The sequence below is a fragment of the Lutjanus erythropterus genome, unplaced genomic scaffold (genome assembly GCF_056507025.1).
Source record: "Lutjanus erythropterus isolate fLutEry1 unplaced genomic scaffold, fLutEry1.hap2 Scaffold_171, whole genome shotgun sequence".
NCBI lineage: Eukaryota > Metazoa > Chordata > Actinopteri > Lutjaniformes > Lutjanidae > Lutjanus > Lutjanus erythropterus.
In genome coordinates, this window is record NW_028146648.1 from 240,001 (window position 1) to 249,849 (window position 9,849).

The window sequence follows — 9,849 nt, forward strand, 5'->3', positions numbered from 1 at the left end:
GTTCAGACCTCGATAAATATCACATCTAGGGATGTTCTAGGCGACTAATTCCCCCGATGATTAAACGCAAAATTTAATTTAGACAAGTCGACTAGTCTGACACTGAGAAAACAAACTGAGGAGAATTTATCAATTTATAAAGTTAAACACCGACTGAAAAAGAAAAAAAGTGTCTACATTCGCCACATCGGACTTAAAATGCTGCTGAATTGTTTGCTGCTGCGCTCTGTGCAACACGAACAAACCAACAAACTGAACGGGATCATAAACAAGTCATGACTCAAACCAGGATCCAGATGTTGATGTAAACGACAGGAACCAGAATCACAGAGCAGAACATGACCAGGCCAACATGTGACCCTGAATCTCTATAGGCTGACTGATCAATCACTCAATAAATAGATCAATAATCATAATCAGCTGTTAAAACTGATTCTCTGCTGCAGCTTGGCAGAAAGGGTGAAAAATGTCCAACATGACGTCCTCCAATGTCTCATTTTGTCCTCAACTCAAAGACGTTCAGTTTACTTTCAGAGAGGAAAGAAACCAGAAAATATTCACATTTAAGAAACTGAAATCAATTTTCTGTTTTTTTTAATCAAAAACTGACCTAAATCGATTAATTAATCCTGTCTCAAGATCGTCAGGTCCAAACATCTGGAGCATTTGGAGGGACACATGCCGTCACCCTGTCACAAGAAAATAAAGGTTACAGGAAAAATATGATCATAATAATTGATAATTAAACTATTTTGATAGTTGATCTATCAGACTGAGTCATTTTTTAATTTAAAAAAAAATCACAATTATCTGATTCCAGGTTCTTAAAGGTTAATATTTTCTGATTTCTGAAAACGTCATCATGGACTTTAGGAAACAACAATTAATATTTTTCAGTTTTCTGAAAATATTTTTTATAGTAAGGCCATGAAACATGTGGAGCACATGGCTGTACCTCAATCAATCTTTGATCATTATTGATCAGCTGATCGATATCACAACTAATTGTGATAGGAAAGACTTAAAAAATAGGTCCAAACATGGATGTCTCTCCAAAAGCAAATAAAGAGCTGAAAACAGAGAATATGACGCAAAATTATTAATAAGTCAAAACAGATAGTGATTAATTTAATAGTTGACAATTAATTTATTAATCATTGCAGTTCAGGGGTATTGATCTGTTTTGGGTTTTTTTTTAGCTGCAAGTCAGTGACTCTGAACATGAGTAGGTTTGAGATAACTAGTCTTCTGACCAGAGTTAACCTGCAGCTGCAGGGTGAGGACTGCTGAGTGTGCAGTCTGAAGCTAACAGCTAAGCTAACACAGCTGCAGTTTGAGGCCTCAGCAGCTGTTAGCAGTTAGCAGTTAGCAGGACAGACACTCGACACTCTGCTCACAGACAAACAACACGTCGGTAACCAGTCAGTAACCACAGATGACTTCAGAGACAAGTCGCTAACTTGTCAGCCACAGAGTTAACTAGCATGCTACTAGCTGCGGCCGTCCGCAGCCATGATACACCTGGCTAACTGGCTAGCCTGTGTGGCTAACTGACACAGAGGAAAACTGCATGTCGACACTTGAGCGGAACAGAAGCGACTTTACGGTGAACGTGTCGGATTGTTTTGACAGGAACACACACACAGTTAGCATCAGGAGCTAACGTTGAAGCTAACAGTCAGACAGAGGAGAGGCCGAGGGTCAGTCTAACCTGTCGTCTCTGTCCGCAGGAGAATAAAAAGCTGCTGGCAGCGACGCGAACACCGCCCTCCTGTTCTTCTCCGGTGTGTCCCGGTCGAGTCTCCCGGTGTCCGCTCGTTCACCGAGCTGTTGACTGATCGACGTCTGAAAACGTTAAACTCGGTTTAAACGGAGCAGAGACTCTCCTGAACCTCTGCTCCTTCCAGATAACTAACTACTAACTGAGCAGACTGACGTCCAGCTGGAGCTGCTGCGTCATGACGTCACGAGTCCGACAAAGATCGTCTATGTAAAAAAATAATAATAATAATAATAGGTACGTTCCAGGTGAGCCAGGCCTGTGATCGATATTACCTGTCCCTCTTTATTTATTTATTTATTTTTTTTTTCCTCTTTCTACATATTATTTCACCTTACTGAAAATTATTCCCTTTACTGATTTTTTTTCTTTATTGTACTTTTTATTTCATAATGAATTTTTTGTTCCTTTAACTTGTTTATATATTCCATTCTGTTATTACGATATCAAATAAGTTAGATGGAACAAGATGAAACAAAACGACTACATACAGAATTAATTATTATAATTAAATATTTGGAATTTAATCTGCATTTTATTTATCTATGTAGCTACTGTAGGTAAAACACTGACTGTGGAGAAGAAGCTCACACGCCCAGACTAAACATAATCTGAAATATATATATTAAACATGTTTTTAAAATGTTGTTTTCTTTATGCTGATTGTTTTGTTAATTAAGTGTTTTATATTTATTGTCATTATTATCTATTTGTTTACATTATATAGCCTTGAATTATGCTCACTGGCCAATAAATCAGCTTGTTTCTCCTCAGGTTTGTGACTTGATAAATTTCTCAGTGTTTTTGGTCCACAGCAGCAGAGACAGAGTGAGACCTCCTGTCCATCAATAATTCATCTGTGAGGCAACTTCAGCTTCAACAACAACAACAACAACAAGTTCCCAGTGACTCCTCTTCCTCACTCTGTGTGTGTCAGCCTGAGACAAGATCATGGCCTGACTTTGTTCAGTATGAAGTGCTGGAGGGCTTTAATTGAAACAAGGGCTTTTAATTTGAAATTAATACAGGAAATGGTGGCAACCATTATTCTCACAGGATGCAGACTGAAACTAAACCAGACAGGACATGTTTTCAGAGTTGAAAAGCTCCACCAACCAAGATGAACTTTTTATTAATATGAGTCAAACAGAAGAAAGTACAAGAGAACCTTCTGTGGGTCTTTAGACGAACATTTTATCCCAAACAACAATCATCTACAGATCAATATAAGGTATAGATCAATTGAAGATCTACTGGGGATCTACTGACGATCATCTACGATGATTTTCTCTGGATCTGTGCTGAATATCTGTAAACCTGCAGGATCCACCTTCAATATTCTGTTCATTTTAGATCCACTAATGATCTCCTGTAGATCTCTGTTGATACCCAGAAGATCTCTGTTGGACCCCAGTGAACATCTGGTGGATCTCCTGTACATCTCTGTGGGATCTGCAGTAGATCATAGTTTGATTCCCAGTAGTTCTCAGGAGAATCCCCATCAGATCTCTGGTGGGTCCCCATCAGATCTCTGGTGGATCCCCATCAGATCTCTGGTGGATCTCCAGTAGATCTTTGGTGGATCCGCTACAAATCTCTGATGGAGTCCCCTGTATATGTCAGATGGATCCCCAGTAGATCTCAAGCAAATTCCCAGTAGATCCCTGATTAATCTGTAGTGGATCTCTGGTGAAGCCCCGTAGATCTCTTGTGGATTAATTGATAAACTCTGTTGATGTAAAGATGCCCTCAACCACCCCTTAGATATGTATTTGATCCAATGATCTGCCTCAGAGCAGTTTTTCCATGGTGACCTTGGACAGGGTGACGTCATTGTAGATGGCGAATAGTTTGATGGCTGACAGGTTGTTGAACCGGTGCCGGTACGCCAGCAGGTGACTACCGTCAACGGCCACCTTGTACTCCGTGTTGGTGCAGAGGATCTTGATCTGCAACAGCAAAACAACAAACGGTCATCCACCTGCTCACATATTCACAGACTGGCCCTTTAACAACACTGTGGTGCATTCAGGGACCCTCTGCCAAAATTCTTTTCTCTAACTAACTCACAACCAGCATCATTTCCAAAACTAAAGGATGTTTAAATCTTCTTCTTTGCTTCCTGTTGTCGTGTTTCTCTTGAACTATTGGCTACACTGCCCCCCCCCCCCGGTGACTAACAGTGGTGCTGCTCCGTTTGATCTGTAAACTTTCAGAAAACGTGCAAAAATATGAACAAAATGAACGCAGAATACAGACAGAAGGCTCCATCCAGACATGTGTGTGCATCTGAAGCCTAAATGAGCCTTCAGGTGTGTAAATGAGAAATCTGACCTCAAAGTTCTTCCCCTGGACGAAGGGAAAGTTCCTCAGCTCTCTCTCCTCTGTCCCCCACTTCTGGCCGATGAAGCTGTTCCTGACGATCGTCTTCTGGCCTTGGTCGTTGAAACGAGGGTTTAAGTGAAAGGCTATGTCCTTCCCACTGCTCAGGTCCACTGTGAACCTGAAAACCAACAGAGACCATCACTGACCGACTGAGTCCAGCAGGGCGTTAAACTGAGAGACAAACTGTCCGACTGTCCGACTGTCTAACTGTCTGACTGTCCGACTGTCTAACTGTCTGACTGTCCGACTGTCTAACTGTCTGACTGTCTAACTGTCCGACTGTCTAACTGTCTGACTGTCCGACTGTCTAACTGTCTGACTGTCCAACTGTCCAACTGTCCGACTGTCTAACTGTCCGACTGTCTAACTGTCCGACTGTCTAACTGTCTGACTGTCTAATTGTCTGACTGTCCGACTGTCTAACTGTCTGACTGTCCAACTGTCCGACTGTCTGACTGTCTAACTGTCTGACTGTCTAACTGTCTGACTGTCCAACTGTCCGACTGTCCGACTGTCTAACTGTCCGACTGTCTGACTGTCTGACTGTCTGACTGTCCAACTGTCCAACTGTCCAACTGTCCGACTGTCTAACTGTCCGACTGTCTAACTGTCCGACTGTCCGACTGTCTAACTGTCCGACTGTCTAACTGTCCGACTGTCCGACTGTCTAACTGTCTGACTGTCCAACTGTCCGACTGTCTGACTGTCTAACTGTCCGACTGTCTAACTGTCCGACTGTCTAACTGTCTGACTGTCCAACTGTCCGACTGTCTGACTGTCTAACTGTCCGACTGTCTAACTGTCTGACTGTCCGACTGTCTAACTGTCTGACTGTCCAACTGTCCGACTGTCTGACTGTCTAATTGTCTGACTGTCCGACTGTCTAACTGTCTGACTGTCTAACTGTCCGACTGTCCGACTGTCTAACTGTCCGACTGTCTAACTGTCTGACTGTCCGACTGTCTAACTGTCTGACTGTCCAACTGTCCAACTGTCCGACTGTCTAACTGTCCGACTGTCTAACTGTCTGACTGTCTAATTGTCTGACTGTCCGACTGTCTAACTGTCTGACTGTCCAACTGTCCGACTGTCTGACTGTCTGACTGTCCAACTGTCCAACTGTCCAACTGTCCGACTGTCTAACTGTCCGACTGTCTAACTGTCCGACTGTCCGACTGTCTAACTGTCCGACTGTCCGACTGTCTAACTGTCCGACTGTCCAACTGTCCGACTGTCTGACTGTCTAACTGTCCGACTGTCTAACTGTCCGACTGTCTAACTGTCTGACTGTCCAACTGTCCGACTGTCTGACTGTCTAACTGTCCGACTGTCTAACTGTCTGACTGTCCGACTGTCTAACTGTCTGACTGTCCAACTGTCCGACTGTCTGACTGTCTAATTGTCTGACTGTCCGACTGTCTAACTGTCCGACTGTCCGACTGTCTAACTGTCCGACTGTCTAACTGTCTGACTGTCTGACTGTCCAACTGTCCGACTCTCTGACTGTCTAACTGTCCGACTCTCTGACTGTCTAACTGTCCGACTGTCTGACTGTCCAACTGTCCGACTCTCTGACTGTCTAACTGTCTGACTGTCCGACTGTCTAACTGTCTGACTGTCTAACTGTCCGACTGTCTAACTGTCTGACTGTCCAACTGTCCGACTGTCTGACTGTCTAATTGTCTGACTGTCCAACTGTCTAACTGTCCGACTGTCCGACTGTCCGACTGTCCGACTGTCTAACTGTCCGACTGTCTAACTGTCTGACTGTCTGACTGTCCAACTGTCCGACTCTCTGACTGTCTAACTGTCCGACTGTCTAACTGTCTGACTGTCCGACTGTCTAACTGTCTAACTGTCTGACTGTCCGACTGTCTAACTGTCTGACTGTCCAACTGTCCGACTGTCCGACTGTCTAACTGTCCGACTGTCTAACTGTCTGACTGTCCAACTGTCCGACTGTCTGACTGTCTAACTGTCCGACTGTCTAACTGTCTGACTGTCCGACTGTCTAACTGTCTGACTGTCCAACTGTCCGACTGTCTGACTGTCTAATTGTCTGACTGTCCGACTGTCTAACTGTCCAACTGTCCAACTGTCCGACTCTCTGACTGTCTAACTGTCCGACTGTCTAACTGTCTGACTGTCCGACTGTCTAACTGTCTGACTGTCCGACTGTCTAACTGTCTGACTGTCTAACTGTCTGACTGTCCGACTGTCTAACTGTCTGACTGTCTAACTGTCCGACTGTCTCAGAATAAAACATGAAATCAAATGTTCAGTCGTGATCACGTCTGCAAGCATTTCTCCTTCTTTAGCCACTCCTCCACCTGTCCACCTGTCTATCCCTCCACCTGTCTGTCCCTCCACCCCTCCATCATGACTGCTGAACTGTTCACACTTACTTGTCAGCGTTGGGTTTGACGGTTCCAGCGATGGTGATGAGCAGTTTGTCATAAATTCCATTGGGAAGTTTCTGGTGGAACGGAACCGTCTGCCAACAAGGACACAACTGTTAACTCCACCCATCATCCATCCATCCAACCGTCATCCATCCAACCATCCATCATCCATCATCCATCCATCCATCCAACCATCATCCATCCATCCATCCATCCATCCATCCATCCATCATCCATCATCCATCCATCCATCATCCATCCATCATCCATCATCCATCCAACCATCATCCATCATCCATCCATCCATCCATCCAACCATCATCCATCATCCATCCATCCATCCATCCGTCCGTCCATCCATCCATCCATCCGTCCGTCCGTCCGTCCGTCCATCCATCCGTCCGTCCATCCATCCATCCATCCATCCATCCATCCATCCATCATCCATCCATCCATCCATCCATCCATCCATCCGTCCATCCATCCATCCATCCATCCATCCATCCATCCATCCTACCAGATTCTGTAATGGGGCAACAGGGAAGCTGGGTCCAGGTCCGGGTGCAGGAGCAGGTCCAGGTCCAGGTCCACCAGGACTGGGCCATCCTCCAGGTGTGGTGGGTTGTGGAGAGGGCCAGGCTCCTCCACCTCCACCTGCACCTGACCAGGCGGGGTTGGGACTTGGACCTCCAGGCCAGGTGGGGTTGGGACTTGGACCTCCAGGCCAGGTGGGGTTGGGACTTGGACCTCCAGGCCAGGTGGGGTTAGAGGGCTGACCTGGAGGAGGACATGTTTGTTCACACTTTGTAGACAGTATCTGAAAAACCTCGTCCTGTTTGTAACTTCCTGCTCCAAACTGTCAACACTCATGAATCCTGTTTGATTCATGAAGATGTTTCACATAGAAACAAAATCAATCCAGATTCATTTGGACCACATGAACAGCTGTTTATACTGTTGCTTTGATTCCATCCTGTTTCTTCTCATTCACACCTTCACTTTACAAAAACAACTCATGTTAAAACAAGGACTTCCTGTTCAGCAGCGTCCTCGCTTGATATTACTGCACACGTCTCAGACAGGATTTAAAATATCAAACACCAATGAAACAAAGAATCAGAGCGAGATGATGATGATGATGATGAAGGTGATAGTTTTACCTGGCCAGACTCCGCCCCCCGCTGGTTGGTTGCTGCCACCGAGAGCGTCTTCCAGCTGCAGAGAAGAAGAAACACAGGAAGTGAGAGACTGAGAGACTTCTCATGTCTCTGTGGAGTTTTTATGTGAATCAACAGACTGTGGATCAGTGACACAGACAGACAGGCAGACAGACAGACAGGCAGGCAGGCAGGCAGACAGACAGACAGACAGGCAGGCAGACAGGCAGGCAGACAGACAGGCAGACAGACAGACAGAGAGGCAGACAGACAGGCAGACAGACAGACAGACAGGCAGGCAGACAGACAGGCAGACAGACAGACAGACAGGCAGACAGGCAGACAGACTGTCTGATGAATGGAGGCTAAATGAACAAGTCTGTGCCTGAGTGTCCCTGTGTGTGTGTGTGTGTGTGTGTGTGTGTGTGTGTGTTCAGGGTGTGTGTGTGTGTGTGTGTGTGTGTGTGTGTGTGTGTGTGTGTGTGTGTGTGTGTGTGTGGTGTTCAGGGTGTGTGTGTGTGTGTGTGTGTGTGTGTGTGTGTGTGTGTGTGTGTGGTGTTCAGGGTGTGTGTGTGTGTGTGTGTGTGTGTGTGTGTGTTCAGGGTGTGTGTGTGTGTGTGTGTGTGTGTGTGTGTGTGTTCAGGGTGTGTGTTGATGACAGACTCATCAGGAATGTTCTGTATGAAGGGGTTGGTTTGAGACATGAATACCACCCTGTTGACAACACACACACACACACACACACACACACACACACACACACATACACACACACACACACACACACACACACACACACACACATACACACACACCGATTGATTGATTGATTGATTGATCGATCGATCGATATTGATCGATATGAGCTATTTTTATATTTGAGATTTCATGTTTTGTTTTCTGATTCCTTGTAGAGGATGATGAATGAATGAATGAATGAATGAATGAATGAATGAATGAATGAATATATATAACACTGGTGTAAATAAGTGGATCAATAAAGGTTATTGGTATTTGTATCCAGGTGAAGTGCAGCTCTCTGTTTGTTTGTTTACTGATTCATTGTATTTGTATTTTTGATTCTCCGTCTGTTTTCAGAATCACCAGAACAGACGAGTCTGTTTTCATTTTTAAACATCCAGAAGAAAAACAAAACAGGTTGTTTTGTCTCTGAATGTAAACATAAATCAGTAAACAACTGCTGAGTTTGTTTCTCCTCATTAAAATAATAAGAGAAAAAATAACTTTTAATTCAGACAGACTCTGTTTTTGTCTTTTCATTCAACAACCAGACATTTAAAAACAAACCGTGTATCATTTGTTCTTTCTATTTTCAACGGGCATTAAAAAATTTAAAAAAATAAAAAAGTAATTTTTAATATTTCAATGTTAGGCTCAGATCAAAAGAGTGTCACTCTACATGAATGACTAAGGCCGTTCGCTGTTGCCACATCCAATATGGCGGCGACGTCGACGTATGACTCAGCGCTCAGTGCGGCTGTCACTGCCCGATCCATATATATGTCTGTGGTTGCGGCTAACAAGCTAGCGTATGTTTGCTAACGCTCATTACAAAACTTCCAGGTCATGTGAACACAACCAATTAAATATTCAAATCAAATTCAGTCATGTGTTTTTCCATTTCGTATTTTTGATCTGAGCCTAAAATTGAAATATTAAAAATTAAATTAGATTAAAAAACGAAAAGCAAAATAACCTGTCACTTTTTTATTTTTTATTTTTTTGGTTGCCAATTGAAAATAGAAAGAATGAATGATAACGTGACTCCTGGATCAGATGTAAACAGTCAGACTCACGTTCATGTCGCTCAGACTGCTGCTGATCCCAGATCTGAAACACACACAAACATGAGAGGAGGAGGAGGAGGAGGAGGAGGAGGAGAGGACGAGGAGGAGGAGGAGAGGAGGACGAGGAGGAGGAGGAGGAGGAGGAGGAGGAGGAGGAGGACGAGGAGGAGGAGGAGGAAGAGGAGGAGGAGGAAGAGGAGGAGGAGGAGGAGGAGGAGGAGGAGGACGAGGAGGAGGAGGAGAGGAGGACGAGGAGGAGGAGGAGGAGGAGGAGGAGGAGGAGGAGGAGGACGAGGAGGAGGAGGAGGAAGAGGAGG

The 9,849-nt window shown here is 44.7% G+C and overlaps 1 protein-coding gene across 1 annotated transcript; it reads right to left on the bottom strand.

The window, feature by feature from the left end:
• Positions 1–3,557: 3,557 nt before the first annotated feature.
• lgals3b (lectin, galactoside binding soluble 3b) lies at positions 3,558–9,575 on the bottom strand (the record flags this gene model as incomplete). Its single annotated transcript, XM_084714270.1, is given in 6 exon segments — positions 3,558–3,729; positions 4,115–4,283; positions 6,571–6,659; positions 7,085–7,344; positions 7,728–7,782; positions 9,542–9,575. Coding segments are annotated over 6 exon segments (738 nt in total). The 3' UTR covers positions 3,558–3,570.
• Between the last annotated feature and the right edge of the window lie 274 nt (positions 9,576–9,849).